The following is a 27033-nucleotide window of genomic DNA, read 5'->3' on the forward strand; positions in this document are numbered from 1 at the left end:
ACATTGTTATCATTGTGGGGAGTATGCTCATGTCCCAGAATGACTATGGAGGTCAGTGGACAACTTGTAGTACTCAGTTCTCTTCTTCCAACTTTATGTCAGCTCAACGACTAAAGAAAGCTTCTCAGACTTGAGCAGCAAGTGTTGTAATCTGTTCAGACATCCCAATAGGCCACTATGTATTTCATTCATAAATATCATAGTTCTGCTACTTTTGAATTGGAAGGTGTACATGTTTCAAAATGTCATTCAAAAGATATCACTAAATATACCTAGCAGCAATAAGATTAAATAACAACTAGACTATATAATTAGAATTGTTTAAAATATTAATAAAAATGGATGACTAAAACATCTGCACATCTGTACACTTCACTAAAATTTTCAAGTATATAATTTTCTACATATTATTTAGACAGGTTGCAAACTGAATAAAACACTTGATGATGTGTATTATATATAATTGGTATTGTTAACTACCTTTTATAGTAACCTTTTTCAAATACACTCATATTTTTTGAACATTTTATACTTATAAATGCTTAGACTAATCACTGCATCTGTGTTCAGGAAATTAAATTACTTAATAATAAAAACTGATTCTAGTAAATACTTTATATTAAGAGTGAAAATCAAGTGTGTATCCTGCTATTACATTTAAATGAAGCAACACATACAGAATCCACTCCAAATCTAAAAATAAACTTGATAATAGGACTTTGGTTTTGTTTAAGAACTCCAAAACCTGAAATAATTCTTTCAAAAAAATCCTGAAATTAACAGCTCACTGAAGATCTCCACTGAAATACACTTGCTCCTGGAGGTAACATTACTGAAAATCTCCAGGAAAAAAAAAAAAACCCTCTGATTCAATTTTCTTATAACAGGTAAGGTGTGAAGCCTTCCTCCATAGACTTGTTTGTAACATATAATCTTTTGATGAGTTGACTGTTAACGTCTTTATTTTAAAATTGGGTATTATTGGGCCCTAAAAATCTCTTCATATTTTGGATAGTCATCTATCAGATATGCCGGTGGCAAATACTTTCTTCTTCTGTGTGACTAATCTTACCATTAGTCCTTCTATGTCCTCTATGTATAGAAAATCTTAGCTTTAGTGAAGACCAGATTATTATACTTTTAATGTATCTAAACACTCATAGTAGAAACCAAAGTCATTTACATTTTTGTCTGTATTCTATAGGAGTTAATGTTTTCATTTGTTCACTTCTGTTATTTAATCTGAGAGAACTAGGTGAAAATAAACATTTCAAGTATTAGTTTTTTTGTTATTGTTCTTTCTCATCTCTGTCCTTCTCACCCCTCTGTGTGTGTATGAGTGTGTGTGTGTGTGTGTGTGTGTGTGTGTGTGTGTGTGTGTGTGTGAGTCAGTCTGTGGGTATGATGTGTTATGTGTACCATATCAGTCAGTACCAGCCCTCAAATGTGTTCTTTTCATTCAACTTTATTCTGATGCTATTGTTGGGTTTTTCTTGTTTCCACAAAAGTTTAAAAATAGATTTTAAATGTACAAAGAGTAGCCTGCAAGGATTCCTAAAAGAATGATTTTCTTTTCTATGGGCCAATTTGTGAATAGACAGATCTTGACAATACTGACTTTTCCTGACCTGGGCTGGCCATGTTGCCTCTTCATTTATTGAGTTTGACTCCTTTCATCAAAATTCTTTGCTTTTATTTCATTATGCCCAACTGAAATGGGATGCTTTTTTAAAATGGTACCACTAGATTATCAAGAAAAACTTCTGCAAACTCTTCAGGTATGGTGAAGCAAGAAACCACAAAACCTCCAACAACATTATGAGGCCAGTTAATATTCCAAAGACAGAAATACAGATTCCAGGTTGATCCATCCAAAGCATTTATTAAGGATATTTTCAGAAAATGTTATTTATCCTCATGACACTAAAATAAAGGGAGAGTTTGTGGTTTGTGTTGATTATTTTGGACTTCTGGTAGACAACCCTAGCAACATGTGAAAAGTAGTTTCATTTCTTCTAATGAGAATTTTATTTTGTTTAATTATACTTTTGTATTAGCCAGGATTTCCAAGAAGACACAGAAAAGATCATGTCATGTTGTCATATAATTTTAAAATTTGAATAACATTTATCAGAATTGTAAAACAATGTTTACCTTCATTATCATATTAATCTTTGGCCTAAAATGTTGTTATCCCAGTATGAAGTAGCTCCTAGGCCTTCAGTAGCACATAATTCTCTTATACCATAGCATTTATTTATGTTGAATTTCTTTCTTATACATAGAAACATACATACAATTGTTCACTTGGAACAATTTCATACATGTATATGATTTATTCTGATTAATATTTCAGCACAACGTCTATTATCTTTCTCCTATCTCTCTCAACCACCCACATTTCTACCCTTTACTGCTCCCATGTTCTGACCTTTGGTTTTGTTTTGTAGTCAATTTAGTTTAGCCAAGGATATCTGTGTGAGCACTGAACTGGAAGCATCTACCTGATCCTAGTGCGGCCAATAGAGGGAGCACACCTGAAATTAATGATTCCCTTCTCCATGAATCCCTCAACAGCAAAAACATCAGCAGTGTGAAGAAGAGGCTTTTGGTTGCTCTTCAGTCAATCCTGCCTGTTAAAAGGCCCAGGCATGCATAAACACAGTATGTTTTTTGACTAATGAATTGGACCCTTTAATAGTCATGGTGATTATAAAAAGATGTGTATTAATTCCTGTCATTTTATTGAGTTTTCTTTTTTTATGGTTGAGGGGAAGGTTTTTTCCACATATTGTACACATGTGAAAGAGTTCAGCTAGACACATCTGGAAGAGTACACACATCAGGAGAGCAAATAGTACAGTGAAAATGGCCAGCAGAGTGAACTGGGCCATATGGGAGGGATATCTCTCCCCAGAGATGACAAACCCCACAATATTTGTTCACAATGACAACAAATTAGTTGAGTTTGAAGAAACAGAGTTCAAAAGAATGATCATAAACATGGTCAAAAGTTTAAGAAACTCAATGACTTTAAAGAAGACATGGATAAATTGTTGACTGTCCAAGAAAGCATAACACAAAGCTTAGTGAAATGAGAAAAATCTGGACAAAAATACTGAATTAAATAAACAGAGAAATATTGAAGAAAACATAAACTAAAATGAAGCTATAAATATGAGACATTTTGTGCTAAGAAAAATACAGTTACAAGCCTTACTGGCAGGATGGATCACATGGAAGACAGAAAACAGGGTTTGAAGACAAAATAGAGGAAGTGAATAACTCAACTACAAAAGATTTTTTTAAAAAAATCTTGAATGGAAAACAAAGATAGTCTGGGACACCACAAAAAGACAATTCTAAGAATTATGGACACAGAAGGACAAAAGCATAGAAAACATCTAATGTAAAATAATGAAAGAAAAATTTTGTAACTCTAGTGGAAAAGATATCAAAACAAGAACAAGAGGCATGCAGAACACCACACAGACAGAACCAGGAAAGAAAATTGCCAAGCCATTTTGCAAACACTAAATATAGAGAACAAAGGGTAATGAAAGCTATGTGATAGGACTAAATCACAATTACAGGCAACACCATAGGGTAGCAGCCAGTCTCTCAAGGGAAACTGAAAATCCAGAGTGTTTGGAGCAAAATGGACTAAGTTCTGAAGCAACACTGTTGGCAATCCATATTATTTTACTCAGGGAATCTATCTGAATGATAAAGAAAAGAAAATCCCTGGGCAAAACAGGCTTCACAAATCAAGACAAAAAAAGGAGGAGGAGGAAGAAGACATGAAAAGAAAAGAAAAGAAAAGAAAAGAAAAGAAATGAAATGAAAAGAAAAGACAGCCATATAGATAAGTCTTCCTGTCAAACTTCCTGAGCCCTGCTGCCACGTGGGCAACCAAAATAACACACAGAGTCTTATATTAATTAAAATGCTGCTGGCCAATGACTAGGATTTCTTATTTGCTATCTGTGTCCTAAGTATCAACCATAATTATTAATCTATATATTTTGTAAAGACTTATTTTATCGAGGATGCCAGCGGCATTTGTCCTCTCTTGTCAGGCTCACATGGTGGTTTCCAGAGGAGGAGGAAAAGGAAAAGTACAATTTCCTGCTTGTAAATGCTTATATTTTGAGTCTGCCTGCTATGTCACTTCCTGCCTGGATTACAAGACTCCTCTTTATTACATTTCCCAGAATTCTCCTTGAATCCTATTCCCACCTATCTTGCTTCCCTATTGGCCAACAGTGCTTTATTTGTCAACCAATAAGACAAACATATACACAGAAGGACCCTCCCATCATCTCCTCTTTTATGTCTAAATAAAAATCAGGGTTTTAACAAAAACATAATAAAATATACAACAAGACAGTTGTTAAATAGGAAGTATAGTTACAATATTAATTCATTAACATTTAGCAAGATTTAAAGAAAATATTCTATCATCTATCCTATCTATCCTATCCTATCCATTACCATTTATAGCCAATCCCATTTAAATGAAAACAAACATTTATAAACAATACTTGGGAATTTGGGCATTGTTCATTACAAATTGCTTCCTGATGGTTGGGGGTGATGACCATGACATGGAAGCCTCTGCTTCCTTCAGCAAATCCTAACTGCGTGCATCACAACCACCAGCTTCTCTTTCTTTCTTTCAATTACTTTCTCCAGTTTCTTTTCTCTCACAAGCCTACTTTTAAAAACAGCATAAACATTTAGAGGTTTTTCTTCATCTGAATCTGTCTTTATTGTAAATCTTTACCTTTTTCACGCCATGCAATCTTTTATCTGCTAAACAACACTGCTAAAATTGAAGCCATGGCTGTTTTAGCCACTGTCTTTCCAAGATGGCAGGAGTATATTTACCGCCAGCACTGAGAGCTGTGCTCACTGCCTTGGTCTATGTTGCCATCAAGCAACAAGGCTGCTGGCTTGGAGATGCAGCTCCTTGTACATACCATTGAAATGTTAGCAAGAGCCCTGCAGTTTTTTTCCTCTTATGCTGAGTTAGGAAGCCTCTCTTAAAGGAGCCGCTCAAGTCTCTGCTTGTCTCTAGCAAAGCAGAGACCACCTGAGAAAATGCTGCTACCAAGAAGTCATGCTTGTCTGTTTTTTTGCTTCTAAAATCCCTTTTAAAGCTTTTCTCAAGTTTTTATGCAGAAGTCCCTAAAACCATGTCTTTACATCATTTTGTAAGGATAAATCTTTCCATCTAACAGTGCTTTATTTATCAACCAATAAGACAAACATACATAGAAGGACATCCCCCATCAGAAAATACTAGAAGAGAGGAGGTACAATCTGAACTGATAAGGTTACCCTGAAAAAGACAGAGTCACCAATTAAACTACAGTAAAAAAAAAAAAAAAGGAGAAACAGCTGGAGGAGGAGCAGGAAGAAGAGGAGGAGGAGAAAGAGGAACATAAGAAGAAGCAGGAGAGGAGGAGGAGGAGGAGGAGGAGGAGGAGGAGGAGCAGGAGGGGGAGGATAGCGGTTATGAAAGTAGGATGAATAAAAAATAAAGTCCCTTGATTATCTTGGTCCTCCTCTCTTAAGCCCTGCACCTTCTCTAATGACCTAGTTCATTCTGGGACATGGATGATAGCCAGGAGGTTTTGTTTCATCTATTGTCAAGAAATGATTGTCCTAAATAAACATAAGTAATTAAGTTGTGTATGAAAAGGCTAAAACATTTGTACAAAGAAAAATAAATGTAAGGACATATATAATTATGCTACCCTGGAACATGAACAAGGAACTCTTGTTAATAGGTTGTTTTGTTATTGTGCTGGATTATTTGAAATGAAGCAACTTATTTGGGAGATATTTATTTATTTATTTATTTATTTATTTATTTATTGGCTCGTGGTTTTAGAGGAGTCAATTCCTGGTTGCCGAGATGAGTTGCTCTGAGCTTAAAACAAGAGAGAATATCACTGTGGAGATGTAATGGAGAAAAGAGTAAATCATGGCTGTTTGAAAACAGACAGTGATTAGGCATTTAAAAGACAGCCTTTCAAAATCAAGCCCCCAGTGACCTTCTTCAAACCATAGCTACTTTGCCGTATTACATGTAGTTGAGAAGGAATCAATGGGTTAAGCTGTTTATTAAAATAATGCCCTAATGATTGATTCTACTCTGAATGTCAACAGTCAAGCTAGCCCTTCAACAAATTTTTAGGAAATTCTTCACTTTCAAAACATAAACAAATGTGAACATTTCTCACAAGCTAAAGCCACTACATCTAAATAACACACCAATAGGAAGAAAATAGCAAGGTGAAAGAAGATAAGCCAGAGGCCTTCTCTAGACTTCTCTACTATAAATAGTAGGTAACACAGGTATTGATTTTATCTTGAGCAACGTACAAATGAGAAAGGAGCATGGTCAGGAAATCCCTGATGTGATGGCATTTGGTATCAAATCTATAACCGACTTGCAATAAATTACTCAATGGGTTTTGCCTTCAGTGTAAGAACACATTTGTCAGCTCCTTTTATAGAATGTTTTCTATGCCAGGTTAGTTTAACCTTTGGGAATCTCATCCACTGAGGAATAGTTATATGTTGTTCCTAAATTTCACTTGAATGAATTTGACTTCCAAGCAGGAGAACAGCAAGCATGAAAGGCCAATATCATCTTTTTCATTTGTGGGATGTCTGGGTTCTAACTGAGGGAGCTGAAAACTCTTGAATAGCATATTACATATCTTCCAGGTGAATTAACACACACACACACACACACACACACACACACACACACAAAGAGAAAGAAATAGAAAAATAGAGAAACAAAGAGAATATGAATATAGAAAAATGACAAGACAGACAAACAATGGTATTTTACCAAAGAATATTCGTATGAGCTGTTAGAGTTTTAATATCATAAAAAAATTGTGTTGTGTTATCATAAAAGTGTCACCTGAGAAAAGAATTTATTAAGATTTACATATTATTTACAAAAATGTTCCTAGAGAAGGGAAATATGTGCTATGTAATTTCTTCTTAAGAGGGTGTATCTTAGGAAACTAGATGTGACCATTAGTGATTTTAGCCTAAGGAATCTTGTTAAATTACTTAACCCCTCCTTTTAACCTTGCATCCTTTATCCAATCTTTTATGTTAATTCTTTTTATTCATTCACTTATTTATTCGAATAAAATTTATTAAGAACTTACTTTTTATCAGGGTCTTTTATGTATTAGAAAAATTCCTAGGCTGTGATTAAATAAGATAAGATTGCATAGAGGAAGGAGAGTATGTGAAGTCTGGTGCAAAGATTATTCAGTAAAATACAGAAACAAATGAGTATATAGTTCAGAGAGCAAAGCTAATGTACCATATAACCAAAAATATATTCTTTAAAATTATTTTCCACGTTAGCCTTTCATGCCACAGAACACATATTTTCTATTACCCCAAAAAATGAAGTCTATTTACCACAGCCATTCAGTTTTCCTTGAATTGCACCACTGTTGGATGCAACAAACATGAATAAAACCAGTCTCAAAGCCTCTATCCTCTGATTTCAAACCACAAAATTTAGAGTTGGAAGAGAAATGCCCCAGTTAAATGCACTTTTATTCTTTATCCATGAAGATGGTGACTTCACTGTTTAATCTCTACACAATTATAACTCAGATATGAATATGTGTCCTTGGGACACAGGAGAATATATAAATACCTATTAAAACATATCTTAAAAATGATGACTCAAAATATTCATAGTAGTACTAAAATTTCTTGAAATTGACATGAACATTGAGTGCCCTGATGGAGAAGCTTCGGATAAAGGAAGATGTAATGCAAGGTCATGATGCCACTGTTATGCAGTGAACAATTTTTGCAGAATGGTGTCTCCTTGGGGACAGTATCTGAGTTCCACAATCTCACCATAGATAACATAACTTTCTTTTAGATGTGGGGGAGTTGAACCAATTGGGTAGGCAATCAGGAAAATATAGAATGTGATATTAATAGTAAATTTTAATTAAGGTATCTTCTAACACAGGCTCCATTCTTGACATTGCTATGTTGTGAAACAATTGAATTCACACTTTAGGATTCTCTCTGACATCAATTACAGAATGCTCCACAAGTATTTCTACTTTCTCACTGTCAATGTCAGTGAGGATTATCTCATGTGATATAAGAGTAAATATTACCTTAAAATACAAAATGAGAAAATTTCTCAGGATATGAGTTTGTTTTAGGTTCTTGTTGTGAATGCTAAACACTGTCACATCAGTTCTTACCAGAAAGTTATAGGGAATTTGAGACAGACATAAGAGGAAAAGGCTGAATATGAAGCAGAGAAGGGTTTAGTCCTAAACAAAGTACTGTACAAAGCTGCCCTCAGTTGATGGAAGCAAGGGTCAAATTGTTACCTGAGAACCATGAGATTATGTTTCTGCCCACCCTTAGATTTCAGTCATAAAGTACTGATTCAGATTTATCCATTGTAACTATGGGATCAAATTTACATTATTTCAAATACAAAAGTTATTTCTGTCAAAAGACAAAAAAAATATTCTATTCCCAGGAATCCTTAGTACTATTTTTGGAAGTGTGATCTCAGTAAAGAAAAAAACAAGAATATGATTGGACAAATTGTACAGATGTTAAAATGGTACAGGCACTCTAGAGGATGCTATGGTTGTATCCAATTTGTGTACAATTCCAGGCTATGATTATAATGACATCTTTCACTGCCCAGCTGCTTTCTGCAAGTGGAGAGGCTCACTGGGGAGGCCACAGATATTTTTAGTCTTGAGAAAGTGCCCTTTCCTTTTAGCAGCTCCATGATCACTAGATTCAGAACTCAGATAAATGCCAGAAGCAAGGAAGGCATGAATATGAGGTTCAGAGATATGCACGAATCATTCAGCAAATGTTAAAGAAAATGCAGCAGAATATAGCTTGGGTTGAGTGGACAGACACAATCATGTATGGTAAAGACATTATAATGGAATAATGATATGTGCAAACATAAGTTGCAAGCTGGCTACAAGTGACCCTATGTCAGGGATAAATATATGATCCATTTGAGCAGTCAGATGTAGTCTACAGAAGAAACAGCATTAGAAATTGGGCCTTAGAGAAGAACAGGTGTTCAGCTAAGTCTCAAATAGACTGCTTTTCTTCCTGGGAATAGGAATACCTCACTCGACATATATCCATCCAGAAAAAAAAAAATCCCTTAGATCCATGAATTCAATGATGTCTTTGTTCTGTTATATTTAATTTAGTACATAAAGTGTTACCTCATAGATAAATGAAATAATGCACTTTATAGTTTAGAAGCTAATAATTTAGGTTGGCAGGTGAGAAGTTCCTGCAACAGTTGCTAACCAAACAGGACAAAATGGTTTTTGAAAGGCTTTGTGATGACATTTTAGCTGTGGTACAAGTGGCAAAGACACAGTTTCTTTCTTTTTTTAAATTTATTTATTAGTTCTAGTTAGGGAACAAGCTTGTTTCACATGTAAGTCCCTTCTCCCTCTCCCTCCCCTCACCCCCATCTCTCCTCCCCCACCCCCAGCCTACCCCCACCCCATCCACCCACCACTCCCCAGGCAGGATAGGGCCCTCAACAAGGGCTCTGCAAAGTCCACCAAATCTTCCTGACCTGGTCCTGGGCCCTTCCCCATGTGTCCAGGGCCAGAGTGTAACCCTTCACATGGGATGGGCTCCTTTTCAAAGTCCCTTCTTGCACCAGGGAAAAATACTAATCCACCACCAGAGGCTCCCTGGAGTGCAGAGGCTTCCTTATTGACATCCATGTTTAGGGGTCTGGATCAGTCTTGTACTGGCCTCCCAGACAGCATCTAGGGTTGATGTGCTCTCCCTTGTTCAGGCCAATTGTTCCTGTGGGTTTCCAACCTGGTACAGACCCCTTTGCTCTTCATTCCTCCCTCTCTTCAACTAAATTCCCGATTTCAGCTCAGTATATATCTGTGGATGTCTGTCTCTGCTTCCATCAGCCACTGGATGAAGGCTCTACGATGGCTTAAAGAGAAATCATCAATCTCATTTTAGGGGAAGGGCTTTTAGGTTATCCTCTCCACCATTGCCTGGATTGACAGATCATGTCATCCTTGTAGGTCTCTGGAGATCTCCCTGGTTTCAGATCTCTTCTCGGACCTACAATGGCTCCCTCTGATATGGTATCTCTCATCCTGCTCTCTCCTCTATTCTTCCCCCAACTCAATATTTCTGCCCCTCCATTTCCTCTCCTCTAATCCTCTTCTCTTGCTCTTATTGTAGCATCCCCCCCCCCGACCCTCATGTTCCCAATTAGTTCAGGAGTTCATGCCACTTCCATTCCTGTGGACCATTTATCCCTTAGAGTCCTTCATGTTTCCTAGTGTCCTTGGTGAAGAGGATTATAGGCTGGTAATCCTTTGCTCTATGTCTAAAATTCATATATGAGTGAGTACATACCATGTTTAAGACACTGTTTCTTGAAGAATCTTTCTGTGTCTAGCACATCAGCCAGGATTACTGCACTAGCAGGAGCAAATTTGAATACCTGCTCCCTTGGAATATCTTATAAATAGCATCTGGAGGAAATAAAAGTATCTTAGCAAAAATTTAGGTTCTCTGTTTAATTATATTAATTATTTCCAAGTGTGCAAAATACTGGTGGACATAATGTATAGTAAAGGTTTAATGTTCTTAGATGAAGAACATTAATGAAGTATAAATCAAGGTACACATCGAACAAAGTCAGAATGTTGCAGCTTTTTTGCTTTGTATGTGTAGAACTTTCCATTTGCAATAAAGCAGGAAGAAAGGAGGAGCAAATAACTATGACTTCTCTGAAGATATTCCATGAAAGTGAAGCTATGTTTTTCTTCTCTGAACTTTGTCTGGCCTTTAATGGGCTGTTTTCTTAAATAACATGAAACAATTACTCACTGTCTGCTTCTGCTAAAGCTGTCAAGTCTGTTTCTTGAAAAGCAGGTAAAATGTTGCCTTCTGTGTCTAAATGAAAAAAAATCAAAAGGATTTTTCATAATCAGGGCACAGTTTGAAGTGTAAAATATTCTTCCAATGATCAAATGTAATGTTTTCTTATGTCTTTTGGAAATACAATACTGTTAACCATTTCCTTTGAGGTAGTCTTTTTTTCTTCTTAAATTGTATATCTGCTATTTTCAAATGCAGATATATTCTCCTATGTAGAATGTAGAATTTCCTTTGCTGTTAAAAACCAAAGGTTGTTAGCAGATCTTAGTTGATACTTTGCTTACCACTGGCAATACAGGACTCCTCTAGCATGTAGTGAGCATTTGAAGAATCATTTTGCTTGGGAACATTCACTATTACAGGAATGCCGAGGAGTTCATCATGCGTATTTGAAAATTAGAAATTTAGACTTAGTGACTATTAGTATAGACAGAGACCTGATGCAAATGTATACATAAATCAAAATGAAAATGAGGTAATTCTCTTAATCAATCTTGTATACATTCCTTAGTGTGAATCAAATAAAAGGAATTATTTATGCTACTTAATATAAATTTTAATTGGGAAGGTATTTTCTCTACACAATAGATGCAGGATATAGAGTTTTTAAAAAAGATTAGTTCTTTACTATGTGCCTGCGTGTGTGTGTGTGTGTGTGTGTGTGTGTGTGTGTGTGTGTGTGTGTGTACATGAGAGTACATGTGTGTGTAAAATGAGTGGAAGGTGTGTGTGTGTGTGTGTGTGTGTGTGTGTGTGTGTGTGTGTGTGTACATGAGAGTACATGTGTGTGTAAAATGAGTGGAAGGCCCAAGGAGGTCAGAAGACGATATCAAATCCCATAGAATATGAATTATAGAACTTGTGACCTACCCAGGTGAATGGTAGGAAACAAACTCTGATCTGCTGTGTGAGCAATATGTGTCCATAACTATTAAAGTGTCACCAGCACCAATGGTGGATTGATTTTTAAGTGAAATTTGGAATATAGGTTAACATCCATCTTCACTTTTCTTAAAATATAATTGATGTATTATAAATCCATATCATTATCATGGAATTTTTGATGAATTATTAATTTTGTATTAACTTATGTGATTCAAAGATTATACATGGTGAAATACAAAGGAAAATACATGACTTCCGACTTAAACTCATAAATAACAAAAGCTTTAAAATAATTAATCTGTGTATTTTTCTCTCCCCAGTCTTACATTTTAAAAATAGTGAATAATATGCAGATATAACAAAATAAAATGTGATATTATATATACCTGTGACATTGGAGCTTTTGAATATAAATATATATAAAACCTGTCTTAAAATTGTGGAATTACTTGCTTTCTTAATACAATATTTGCATTGAAATTATAATTATATTTGTTGAAACAAAAATTCCATTCTTGTACCTCTTCAGTATAGTAGAGCACCATGTGGTGATTAATTGTTTGGATAGCTTGTCATATATAGAATCATAATTTTTAAATATATCTCCATATGATTTTTCTGGAAGAATATTTGTGGTCATTCTCAGACAATAAATGCATTGCCATAGTATTTGTCAACTTGACACAAACCTAGGTATTAGTAAAAAGATGGACTTTCAATCAAGAGAAATACTACTATTAGATTAGCCTGTGGGCTGGTCTGTGTTGCATTTTTGAGTAATAACTAATGTAGGTAGGCTAGACCACTGTGGGTGATACCTTCGCTTGGCAGATAGGTATGGGCCACATAAGAAAGGTAGCTGAGCAAGTCAATATTCAGTTTTTTAAATTTTGTTTTGAAGAATAAATTAACTAATTTATCATATATATTTCACTTATTTATCATATATTTGTTGTCTTATAGCAAGCTCATTAGGCATTTTTTTCAAAAAGTAACCATTTTGTTAAAATTAGTGTTTTGTGGAATTCAGATTACTGATATACAAAATACAGAGATCATGCAAATAATAGATTCTGCAGTTGCAAAATGTTTCATATGAGGCTGTCCAAGTTTTACCTAATTTTTCATCTATTATTTCACAATATGGTAGCCTGTAATGTCATATTCTCTCTTACAAGATCCTTGACATAAAGTCAAAACAGCAGCCTTGCTTTCTAAAGATGTTGCTTGATAGGATTACCTTTTGAAACAATGCTTCTTTATTTTGGAAGAATGATAAAAATACACTTTCTAAGGGAAATAAAATGTTTGTTGTATCTATTGAACGGGCAAGTAATATATCAACCTGCCCTTGCCAGAGAATTCACAGAATAAAACACCCATTTTAATTCTGATGTTTAAGATCATGTTCCTGTCCTGCATTCACTATCAGTAAGAGTAAAAATACTATTGGCACATAGATAAAGAAGAAAATGTGATTGTGAAATTAAAAATCAGTTACAATAGCTTCTTCTTTTAATTCCAATATCTCTTATATAACCTGGTGATTGCATTTGTACTTCTTCAGAACTGAGAATTCCTAAGCGGTGAATTCTGATTCAAGAATGTAGGACATAGAAAATATTTTTCATTTGTAGTAACTTGTACTACATTCTCTGGTGATAATTTTTACAGTTTACAGTTTTCATTGACACTAATACAAATTGTTACCTGTTTCTTGGTAACTTTTTGAAACCAAATTATTTCTCTTTAATGTGAACATATTTAATCTCCCTATGTTTATTAATTGCCATTCCATGTCTGTCACTGGCCACCTTCAGATGGCTATATTTCTAATTAGAACATCTACAACAATATTCAGGTCCATTCCATGTCATATTAACTCCTCAAAGCTATATTCATTTTAGTGGGAAACACATCAGATTCCAGAAAAATAGTACATAGATAGTGCATGCCATTATTTTTTAATGGAGTATCATGTAAATAATTGTATTAAAATCATAGCCTCTCATATTGTTTACAAATGATTAATTGTGTAACCAAATATGAAGCAAATCAATTTGAAATGAGGTCTTTTCTTTCAGTGTAAATCATGTTGGAAACTTTTTTTATCCTGTTTCTAGAGTGGTTGAATGTATAGTGTAAAATGCATAGCATGCTTAGCTAACATAAAGCTAAATAACCTATGACTGTGTCTATAGAAGCAACTATGAGGAATGTCATCATTATTAGAGAAATAAGATTATTGAGTTTTCATAGGAGACTCTCCTTGATACCTTTTACTAAACAGCAGAGGAACAAAAGAAACTGAAGTGTAAAAGACAACCAACAAGTTGGTCTCACTTAACTGTGTGTGCAGACTACATGTGAGAAGAGTTATTACCATACTAAAATTCCCCCTTGTCTTTTTTATTTTGCAGCAACTAGACACATAATAATGCTGATATTGTTATGGAACCCACTTATTGCTTTGTGTGGTGAGATTTAGAATGAAAAAATATGAAAGGAAAGAAACTGTGATGTCATGTATTAACATTGGACTCTTTATTTCCCTGAAGGCATGAACACAGCATTTTGCTCTACTGGGAAAGGATGTATTCCTGCAGAAAGAGACTTCCATTTGAAAATAAATCAAGTCTTAAAACTTCAAATATTTGTTTGAAATTTACTAACTTTAACTGTAGACATTTCAAAGTTGCTGTTGGAAAACCACTTTTACCAAATATATTTTTTTACTTTTTAAATATTTTTAGAGTCTTTGCTCATCCTAATTTTTTGTCACCAATGGTAGTATGTTAGAGTAATATCAGTGATACTAAAGCTGAAGTAATATCCTCAAAAAAAAGTTGAGGAATGGAGAGGCAGCTCAGTGGGCATCCATCAGTTCTAATGACCAGAGTTCTACACCCCCAGAACTAACATCATCAAGAAGAAAATTGACTCCCATATTTGTCTCTTAATCTCCATATATAGGACATGGGACATGGGATGGCAAATGCAAGCAAACACATACACACACACACACACACACACACACACACACACACACACATACACACACACACAAAGAGGAGAGAGAGAGAGAGAGAGAGAGAGAGAGAGAGAGAGAGAGAGAGAGAGAGAGAGAGGATATCAAGTTTAGATTTACCTTCTGACATTAAAGGTCCTTCTTACCCTGAGTATTCAGTCTAATGTGTCCCCTACTGTTTTCTCAAGACTGACTGCTTCACTTGTCATTGCTATGACTATTGTTGCCAGGAGACCATCCTGACAGCAAGAGCCAGCTTGCCATTTCTCAATCAAATCAATGTGTCACTGTTGGCCTGTGCACTAAGTACCATGACCTCACTTCTCTCAGAAACACACATTCTTCCTAAACTAGTGCCTTCAGGTATAATTAAAAATCAAACAACAACAACAACAACAAAACTCCATTCGTGTGTGTGTGTGTGTGTGTGTGTGTGTGTGTGTTACATAAAATACTAATGTTAAGGCCTGTAAATGTCCATTATTGTTGCCTCTATTCAACTCATTTTCCTTTGAACTGAATATCTCCATTGGAAACACTGTAAACTGTATGTCTGATGCTGAAAAAACACAGAGTTACAAGTTTCAGAACTTTATTTCAATTTTCTGAGAAAACACAGTGAGTTAACTGCTGCACAAACATCAGAACCTGATTTTGGAATGAAAGAGCTTACATAAAATCCAGATATGCTTTCATGTGGCTGTGGCCCCAGGACTTGATGCTGTAAACAGATGGATTCCCAGGGCTTGGTTTTCAGGTACTGTAAGATAAAGATTCAGGGAGAAATTCTGTCTCAAAGGACTGTAAAGAGGAAACCTTATTAATGCCAACCTCTGACCTCCAGATGCACCTTTACTGGTGAACAGATGCACACACACATACACACAATCTCATACACACACACACACACACACACACACACACACACACACACCACACACACACCTTCACAGGTGAACACACACATCCACACAATTACAAACACAAATGCACCTTAACAGCTAAATATGTACACACAGACACACCTTCACAGGTTAGTATACAGGCACACATACAAACATAATGCACACAAACATACACACATGCAGACATACATACACACAGATGTACCTTCACAGAGTAATACACAAACACACAAGTCAAAGCTATGTTCCATGATTTACATAGCTACTAAATAAAATTGAAAAAACATGAAACACTTTTTGATAATAGAAATATACAGAGTCTGAATTCTGTACATCCTTTGCAGCTGCATTAAGTACTCCTGATATGGAAACCTTACTCAACTTTTATCAGCAATGAGGATTAGAACAGCATGCTAGGGTTTCCAGACATTATTTTGATTCATATTTAGGATATTTATCTGATACTAATACTTTGCTCCAATGTATTTTATGGTGAATTCTGTAGTCAAGTAAGTTTATAATGTGGTCATTACATATAATTTATATATGAGACATGAAAATAGCATATTTGAAATTCTTGTATACATTAGACAATCTGAAGAAAGGAAGAAGAAATGGGAGGCATGGAGGATTTGGAGGGGTAAAATCAAAGAGGAAGGAAGGGAGAAGGGAGAAAAAGACAAGGATTGATGAGGTAGAAGATAGATAGGTAGATGATAGATAGATGGATGTTAGATAGATAGATTATGGATGATAGGTAGATATGAGATTTTAATGTCTAAATCCAATATAAAGCTCAATTGTCTTCTCCTATGATAGGATTCTTTATGGTGTAATTTTTAGTATTGTCTAGGTACCCTACTTTGTAAGCTAGTTTTCCCAATACAAAGCTTTCAGGGAATAAAATTATGGAAAATTATATAAAATCATGAAAAGGAGTGCATGGTGATTCTCAACATTTTGTCTTGTTATCATATAGACATCAGATTATTCTCTGCACAGAAAGTGACAATGAACACATATTGATGTCAAATACTAAGTGTCTTTGTGTAGATTCCCACTCATTTTCTTACTCTTTTCTTAGTCCTCTGTTTCTGTGTGAACTGTTCCCACAAATAAGCAATGAGTTGAGTAGTGCGAACAAAAGGAAAGATTCTGTGTGATGCTTAGCAAAAGGGAATGGATTTTCTAGAGTTATTTTAGATCAAAGTCTAAGGAGTCCATTTTGAGACACTTCACAGCAATCAAGGATGGGAGATGTCAATAAACCTAGTAATTTGGCTTTTTAAACACTGCTAGACGCTATAAATTCCTGGTACTTTATAGCTGTTTCTTGTAAAAGTAAGCTCCCTCTTTTTTTATGCAGCCATTAAATCGGGTGTCTCTTTTCTCCATTCCTAAGAGAATACAAGCTTAAAGAAGGTTCCAGAAATCTGAGTTCTGTATTTTTACCAAGTGTTTATTCTGGGATATCAAGATCCTATTTCATGTCTATAAACTAAAGAATATGCACAAAAATATCACCACACTCTGTGACTAACACAAAACATTTAAGAAGTACAACCTCAAAGTAGAAGCCTAAAAAAGTAAATAGATCATGAAGGGCAGATTGCAGAGATAAATGTGTGGTGAAAGAGACTGTAACTCAACTATCAAACATCATCATGACAGGCCTGAAAAGGCAGTGTCATATAAACATAGTTCTGAAAATCAAATCACTAAGTATGGTTGTTTTCTTTTCTTTTTTTTGTTTCATGTCTTTATTTGCGAACAGTATGAAAGAAGTAGGAGGAAGCCATAAGCAGTGGAGAGGTCTCCTGTCATCCACCTGTAAGCCATGCCCTGTGGCCTATGCCAGCCCTGTTTGTGGTTCCGACGGGCATTCCTACACTTCCCAGGTGAGGGCAGCTCTATTTATTCAGTACGAAATTTATAATGCCTGTTATTCCGTGCTGTGGGTTGAATGGGTTGTGATTCAGTAGGCTCATGTTCATTTTTTAAATTAATTTTTATTTAAATTTTTAAAAAACGTATTTTAAATACCAATCCCAGTTCCTCCTTCCTTCTATCCTTCAATTCCCCCCACCATCTCCCCCTCAGATCCCCATCCACTCCTCAGGGAGGGTAAGATCTCCCATGGGGGATCATCAAAGACTCTCACATCATTTGGGGCAGGGTCAAGGCCCTCCCCCATGTATCTAGGCTGAGAGAGTATCACTCCATAGGTAATGGGCTCTCAAAGCATACTTGTGCACTAGGGATAAATATTGGTTCCACTGCCAGCATCCCCACAAATTGCCCAAGGTCCCCAAATGACAGCCACATTAAGGAGGCTTCCGGTCTCTTGCAGGTTCCGCAGAGGTCAGGTGGAAGTGAGTGTGTTCCCAGTTGCTTAGGTCAGTTGTTTATGTGCGTTTTCCCAGCATGATTGACCCCTTTGCTCATCACTTCTCCCTCTCTACAGCTGGATTTCAGAAGTTCTGCTCAGTGCTTAGCAGTGTTTGGTCCCTATCCATTAGCTTTGTTCAAGAAGGTTCTGGAATCTTTAGGAGATAGAGCCATCTCGAAGGAATATGCCATTCTGCATGTGACTGGAGATTTTATAGACCGAACCCTTTACTATCTGCCATTCCTTCCTGAGAGCAGGAAATAAGATAACCTGCTGCCTTGCTTGTGATGATGCGTACCCCATGCCTTAGTGGATTGCATCCCTTCATGGTATGCTGCCAAAGCCAAACCACCTTCAGAGGCTCTTGTCAGACATTTAGACACAGCCACACAAAAGTAACTAATACAGTAATTAACTAAAGCAAATCAACCATCTATTTATGTGGTTCTTTTAGAAATTTCTTTATTAACTTTAAAGAAATAGCTACGATCTCATTAGTTAGGAATATATTTTGAAGTGTGTTTAGTTCTCTCATATCATAATGTGATGGTTTTGAGCCTTTAAATCTGAAAACCCATGTTTTTCTTTCATTCCCTTCTAGGGATAAAACCAAAAAGGGAAAAAATAAGCTTTAATAGCAATTAGAGCTGTAAAAGCAAAAACAACTATAGTTTGTCACTGCAATTACTTTGTTAAAAGTAACAAACTTTATCTCCTACATCAGCTCATTTAAGTTTCCCAGAACCCTTTGGAAACACTGAAGTTAAGGAAATAACAACGGAAATGTGGCCAATTTTACACGACTGATTATTATTAAGGCCAGGTTTGATAGCATCTCTTCATCAATGTCCCAGGTTTTTCTTCTACATTATTCAGACTTCCTAGTCACTATGTCACAATAAGATTCAGCAGTGTTTAAGAACTTAGCTTAAATGAGAAATTGATGTGTGTTCTTTGATTATGGAGTAAGTGATTTACAACGTTAATGTTAATTCCTCATAGATCATTCATGAATTTATTGTTTTATAGCAGTGTTCCAATAAAGTAGCCAGCACAACACACAATTTCTATATTATGAACCCAGTAACAGATCCTTGAAAATTAATTGTATTCTTTTTGTAAAATGTATATATGAGGTCATCAAGACCAACTCAGCTTAATTTATACTGTTTATATCTGTTAATTTTTAATTCACTGTGAAATTCAACTCTGGAATTCTTTACTTTCAGAACCTTTTGGCTTTGGGGAAATATTATAAACTCTACATTGTCTGAGAAATATTCCACCAAAGCCTCCTCTTGCATTTCACAATTATAAATCTTATTAAGAATACTAGAATAAGAAAAAATAAACTGATTTAAGCAATAGAATGTATTAAGTAGTCTGGTGGAGATGGTGTCATGGATTTGTCTGCTGATGTTTTAAAAGTAACATAAAGTAGATTTCATTGATTATGTTAGATTCAGTGTCTAGGGTCCTCTCAACATTACTTTGGTCTCATTGTATTTATTAATTTACTGAGCTTCAGTATTATATATTAGGTCATGGATAAAGCCCACTGATTTATTAAGAGCACACAAATCACTATTCCAACTCACAAAGTTACAATAAACTTATAGATGTAAACATCCAAACAGATAGAGACACATAGGAAATAAACTTAATTCTTAATTGTAATTTAAGAACATTGATGATTGTGTAACTTGAGGCAGGAGAGATAGTGGATATTTTCAGGCAGAGAAATAACATAAATCTATATATTTCCAACAATGGAAATACAGCAAGTATGTCAAAGGACGTTAGGATCCAGGGCAACCTAATCCATATTAAGGGCACGAATGTAACTTTCAAAGGGAGCTGTAGTTGTATGTGAAAATATAAAATAATATGTTTCAAATGAATATTGGTCTTCAGTACTGACTTTCTCTCTGTCAATTATAATGAATATAGATATTCCATGACCTGGCACATCTGGACCTTTCATTCTTCAGATTTTGCACTGCTAACATTAAGGCTGAGTCACATGAAACACTAAGAACTAAATAGGAATCAGAGTTCCATAAAAACTTATATTAAAGTATTCTAATGAATCACTCTTTAAAATTTAGTGCAAATGAAACTCAGTATTTTTTCTTATGAGAAAAAAATATAACCCTGGGCTATTTGTATACTATACCAAGATAAAATATTGTAAAGGGAATAGCTTTTTTTCTTTTTAATTATCTAATTTAGAAACAATCTTATTATACATATCAAAAAAAGTTTCCTATCCCTCCCATCCTCCCATGCCCTCCACTGACTCCCACACCCCACTCCTCATAAACTCCTTAGGGGGTTTGAGGCCTTCCATGGGGGATCATTAAAGTCTGTCACATCATTTGGAGGAGGGTCTAGGCCCTCTTTCATGTATCTGAGTTGCAATAGCATGCCTCCATGGGAAATGGGGTCCCAAAGTCCATTTATGCACTAGGGATAAATACTGGTTCCACTGTCAGAGATCCTGTAGACTGCTCAGGCCTCCTAACTGGCACCCACGTTCAGAGGGCTTGGTTCAGTCCAATGCTCGAATAACTAGATAGTCAGTCATTTCATTATTATTTTCCAACATCTTCTAAGCAAAGGATGAAAATGGGTGAAGGCAGGAGCTATGGGTCTTTTTATTTTTCCCTGGCTTACAGTTCATAGACACTGTGAATACAGAGTGAACACTACAATAGTTTGAATAAATTTCATGTGTTCCCCTGCTCTTGTTCTGTTATCCAGGTGTTTCCTTTTCAGATTATGTAATTAGTTCTGTCAAGTTTGTTTGCTGTGATTAGCTTAGCAAATAGAAATGAATTTACAAATGATGTTTCCATCACTAACTCTAAATAGACCCAAGTCATATTAGGGGCAGGATCTGGCACCTGGATGGGATAAGAGAGCTGGTTTCACAGGGCAACCAATAGAAAATTTTAGGTAAATTATACAATGGGGATATCCTTTAAGAATGTATGACTTGGTTAGACCGGAAAGACTTCTCAATGGTCAAGAGCACTTGTGCTTCTAGAGGACCTGGGTTTAATTTCTGGCATCCACATGGCAGGTTAGAACCATCTGTAACTCCTATAAATCCAGTGCAGTGTATCTGATATTCTTGTCTAGTCTCCACAGCTGCTAGGATTTCAAGTAGCCAATAGACATGCATTCAGACAAGAACCCATACACATAAAATAAGTTTAAAAATTTAAAATATAGGATGTTTGATAAAAGTGACCATTTTGATTAATTATAATTTAATTGTATTAATTATAATTCTAATATTGAAGTTCAAATTCTGAAGGTTGGAATTTTAACAAAGTCACCAATGGGACATTGATGTTGTACATACAAAAAATAAAACCTGAAAGGGTAGATTACAACAATTTAAATGTATTTTTATTGAAAAATGGAGCATATGTAATTTTCATAAATTATATTCCCATAACACTGCCTCCCTTTTGTTATTAAGAGAAGTAATTGACCTTTGTGGAAGCATATTTAATCTTTTCTTTCCTGACAAAAAGCTAATGGTTTCTGAATTCTTTCAAATCTAGCAATGCCAAAGAAAATGAAAATATCATTCTATTCAAACTAGACCAAGAGGCAATAATTCTTGAAATTGACATAAAGATGAAGGTGTCTGCTTCTCTACTTCAGGCAAAGTCTAATATGAGTTTTATTCTCAGTTTTCAGTGTGATCTAGGAATTATTCTCCAATACAACATCTTTGTTAGACCATGAATGGTAAATCCATCAGTTTATATAAACTGTGCATTGCATTTGCTCTGAGAATAAATCAATAAACAATACTGATGTTTTAGAATTTAGCATGGCATCAAGAAAACAAAGCCTGTAAAGATAACATTGCATCACTCTTTAAGCTTTTTCCATTATATTTAGTAATGTAACACTTGACAGTTGAATTAAACAGTGGTGAATTACTTAGGAATAGGCATTTCTTATAAATTTGTGTGTGTGTGTGTGTGTGTGTGTGTGTGTGTGTGTGTGTGTGTGTGTAAAGAGAGAGAGAGAAAGGAACTAGAAAGGTTATCTATTTCATCCTGGAACTCCCAACTTTTGCTGCAGATATTGCTGAAGTTAGTGGAGATGAGTCCCATAAATAGACATTTACAGACTCATCATATGCATTTTTGTACAAATATAGTTGAGAAATATGATAAAATTTCTTCATATAATATGTTTGGGTTCTTATGTTTATGTATATGATTATGTAGGCAATAGGATTAATATTATAAAAAGCATTTTATTTTATGTTGTCCTGTGACAATATTCTACTATAAATGTCAATATTAAAATAAAGTGATTTATGCTTTCTTTCATTTCTTTTTTCCTTAACTGAGATATGTATATGTATTTTGAAATATAGAAAATTTGTGGCACCTAACAATTGTCATTGTTAAGCAATGTGTTGGTATTTTAAATTTATCTTTATCCAGCAATATTTTTTTGTTTTAGCAGAGACTGTTTTATGTTGTGAACAAAAGTCAGAAAAGCATAAGTGCTGTTTGTCTTTGAACTGTTCTCATTCGATATCAGCTTGATTTTGTAATTAACTTTTTAAAACAGATATACAAATGAAAAAAAGCCAACAAACAAAAACCAAGCCACAACAAAATTAAACAAAGTGATGTAACATAGGGGAAGGATTTTTTACACAAAGAAGAGTGGGAGGAGGAGGGGTAAGACAGGGGCTAACAGACACTTATAAATAAGGGTTATTGTGTTTGTTTTAAAAGAAACTCTATAGAACATTGAGGACATTAAGTTATTGAAATATGTTCTGTGATGAAAATGCTATTTTGGAGGGAATTTTAATTGGGAAGAAAGTTCTCCTCTAGATTTATTGATTTAGTATCCAACACACCCTAAGTTTAGCTCCTGAGATATATCAGGAATCACAATTCTAAAACTTTTATGAGAAAAAGAATTGACTTCTTAATTTTTTTATTTGAAATTTAGCAAAAATCTAAAACACAATTTGAAATCAGTTCAGGATAGGCAATCATTTATTTTTATGAGATGCTATCCCCAGTGTTTTAGCATGATCTCATATAAATTTATAGTTCAGATATTATATTATTGGAATGAATGAATGATTCATCTGGAATAAACCTGAGGCATTTTGCCATTGATTTCAAAAAACTTCTATTTTCACTAATAGTTAACAATATTTAGTGGAAATGCCAGGTACTATATATAATAAAGTTCTATTTATCTCCGTGTTTTATACTTGTATAATAAACCTCTACTTATAGACATAGACTAAATTCTTCATGCCCTCTGTTTTTATGACTTTATTTATTTTTTCTTGCCTCTTCACTCTGGTTAAGGTTTACAATACATTGCTGCTTCCACATACTTGTATGAGTCACAGTTTAGGTGAAAATTGTTAAGTATGTTTTATAGTTATACAAATTTACTTATGTGGTTTTTATGTGAAAGGGGAAATTTTTAAATGTCTAAGAGTCAAATAATATTAAACTGGTATTCAAAAGCCTCCATAACCTAGAGTAATTCTATTGTCTATATAATGTTTGTTAATGTGTTAAAGAGTAACTATAACTATTATAGTTTTTCTGATATAGTACATAATATTATGTTCCTATATAATGTTTCTTACTTAATTAAACCATTGTATTTCAAAATAAATCGTATTGTTTTACAAATACCCACATTTTGTAAGAAACCAAGTTTTTTGCAAATTCTAAACATTTTATAACATGATAGAATTTATACTTTCTTCATACTAAGCACAATAGTTACTTGAGTTGCTATGAAAAGAAATTATATTTGATAACCTTACTATTAATTGAGCAATAATATCAGGTAGTAATTTAAGTAGTTTTAATTTAGTTTTCAAAAAAAAATAAACATTTTCTGCAATAATGTTAACTAAAACTTTATACTAAAACTGAGAAGCAAAATTTCTGGAATTAGAGCCCAGTGAAAATGCATATACTTAACCCATGTGGTGTCTTTAGGAACAGAAGGGCTGGTACATTTACTGTGTGAGGATTTCACATAGATGTTCTCATTGTAATACCAATTATTCATCAGTTAGCCTATAGAAAATACTATAGCAATAGCAGACTATAAGATAGATATGAAAATGCAAACTATGATGTAACTCATCAAAAATTTATATTCTAGACAGAAAACTATGCTAGTCCAAGTTAAAAGGTAGCTGTAACACCTGGCACTGTAACTTGTTGGCAGGCATTATTCCAGCTTATGCATTCAAAATGTCGTTACGAAGATAAAAGTCAATCCACTGACAAGTCAGCTAGAAAAAAATCATTTGCTTTGCCAAAGATACATAATGCATGCATGTAAACAAAAGGATATTAAAATGCTTAATGGATATTAATCAGTCACTTAAATTGAAATGTTAGTGTAAAAGTAGGGTATCAATTTCATATTCAGCAATGCATTCCTTATAGGAATGTTCAACGTATGTAATATACGTTAACATCATCATTCAAAAATAATCTTGTTGCTGGAGCAATGGCTCAGAGGTTAAAAGCACTGGCTCCTCTTCCAGAGGAGTAACATAATGGTGGCTCACAACCATCTATAATTTGTTCCTTTGCCTTCTTCTATTATGCATTGCAGGCACATATGCAGGGTTAATACTATATACAAAATTCATAAATAATCCTCAAAAATAATGTGAAGCATAGACATATTAAGTTCTATAATAAGGTCACAGATGATAGCAGCAGAGGTATTCAGATACAATATTGCCATGAATAAATGGATATTATATAGAACAAATATAATTTTATTTAAGCATGATGTTACATTCATGTAATACTTAATAAATAAAATAATAGTATTATAAGAATGTGAATGTTCAAAATAATATAAAATGTTGTTCTTATGAGGAAAATTGTACTTTAAAGCTGGAAAATTTCTGTATAGACATAATAATATGAATTTTAGAGTCGAAATGCCACAGTAGGATTTGACTGGCATATACTACAGGAGTAAATTATATATTTTCCTATAATTCTCCAAATTCACAGATTCAACAAGCTAAACAAATTGTATCAACCATCAAATTTTACTTTAGAAATCTGAGTAGGTTTTCACTTGGCTTTTCTACTTGGCATTGCACAATAATTTTACACACATGTAGACAGTTAAAAAAGATTGCATCAATTCTTCCATATAATTTAAAAAAAAAATTGTGACAATATAGTATCTAAAGTGTCTGGCCATCACATCAAAACTGACCAAAAGAGATTATATCAATTCATAATATATCAGATTCTTGTAGATTGCAAAGAAGTCTCATGAAATATCTTTATGATAATTCTGTTGTTGAGCCTATTTGTTAAAATAAAAAGGTACTGTATCATTGAATTGCAAAAGCTCCCACAGCCCAATGAAGACATATTAATCTCAAATAACACAATAACAGGGTCTGAGTCAGCTATCCAAATAGAGTAGTAACATATGAAAAAAGGTATCAACAGACATTTGGAGCTCAAAGATTATTTCACCATTTGGTGCCTCAAAGGTGGAAACTATGAAAAAGCTAGTTGGATATCTTTCAAGTGTAATTCTTGAGTATTAATTGGAATGTCTAAGTGAGGACACATCATTATACTCTCAAATACCTAAAAGACCTAAGCTTCATTTTTAATGATTTCATGAGAGAGCTTTCTTCCAAGTTCAGAGATTGATTTCACTGTAGGAAGCTTTCTACAAGACTACATTTAGTAGAGCTAATCAGCCTTTCTTGATCTAGAAGTCCAACAACCAAGGACCCTGGTCTTGCTTGATAGCAAAGGATTGTTGTCCCAGTTTGGAGCAAACTGGTACTCTCTATACCTTTATTTGCTACATGGATTTGATGTCATACACTCACTTGGTATAGGCCATCTGCTTTGATAAGGAGGGAACTAATAAACTTCTATAGTGTAAAAATAAATTCCCCTAAATAAAGCTTTTGGTGAGAACAATAAACATTTCTTAAAATAATGTGTTATTCTTTCAAGAGGGTGTCATATACAGAGAATGATAATTTAGTGTCCACTTTGGTGAAGATGGTTGCAATGTGTTTGTTTCTATATTTCACTTCTGACTTGAGATATCACAGCTGTAATATTTCTATGTGAGTTGTGTATCCCAGTTGGAAGAATGGTTTTAAAGTTGAATCTGTTCTTGTTTTTTTATCTTTGTCTTTCACGGGGAACAAGTGGAGGTGGTTTTCTATAGAAGGCTTTGTCCCAGGTGAGAGTGAGAAATCCTGCTCATGCTTGTTCTTATTGTGTTTATAGTGCTGGTGCTGGGTTTATTAAAGAGATATATTAGTCCAAGAAAGATTGAAACAAAAAGAGACATAGCAGATGGCTTAGGATAGAGTTTCTCAATGATAATACCTTCTCTTCTGTAGCATAGGAACAGATGGAGACATTTTTGGCCAAGGGTTGGTGAACTGTTTTTAGCATTCACTTTGCAGTGATACAAAAATCTGCCGATCACATCTAGGATGAAAAGGAAATTATATCTGTCTCTTCCAACCCTAACACACAATGACTGTGAGTTTACTATCTTGTGACTAGTATCAAAAAACTTCTCTGTCTTTAGTTTTTCTCAATTTGTCATAACTTAAGCATTCCAAGTTTTATGCTTTCTTTAGTTGGTGGTGAGGCAGGTTAAAGTGTCATGCAGTAGTCAAATTTATTAAGAGCATCAGTTAGTCTGAGGGTTAAGGAAAGTCATCTGAGTAAAGTATATGATCACAAAGTAGAGCCTCACATAACAAAACCATGTTTATGAAT

At 34.5% G+C, this 27033-nt stretch overlaps 1 protein-coding gene across 4 annotated transcripts in view; it reads left to right on the forward strand.

The window, feature by feature from the left end:
* Spock3 (SPARC (osteonectin), cwcv and kazal like domains proteoglycan 3) overlaps nt 1–27033 on the forward strand; it is a 377611-nt gene that overhangs the window by 259810 nt on the left and 90768 nt on the right. For all 4 annotated transcript variants that reach the window (XM_035451289.1, XM_035451290.1, XM_035451288.1 and 1 more), the window contains one exon: nt 17588–17711. In XM_035451289.1, coding sequence (XP_035307180.1) covers nt 17588–17711 — 124 coding nt within the window. The remainder of the gene's footprint in view (nt 1–17587; nt 17712–27033) is intronic.

Source organism: Cricetulus griseus (assembly GCF_003668045.3).
Source record: "Cricetulus griseus strain 17A/GY chromosome 1 unlocalized genomic scaffold, alternate assembly CriGri-PICRH-1.0 chr1_0, whole genome shotgun sequence".
Lineage (NCBI taxonomy): Eukaryota > Metazoa > Chordata > Mammalia > Rodentia > Cricetidae > Cricetulus > Cricetulus griseus.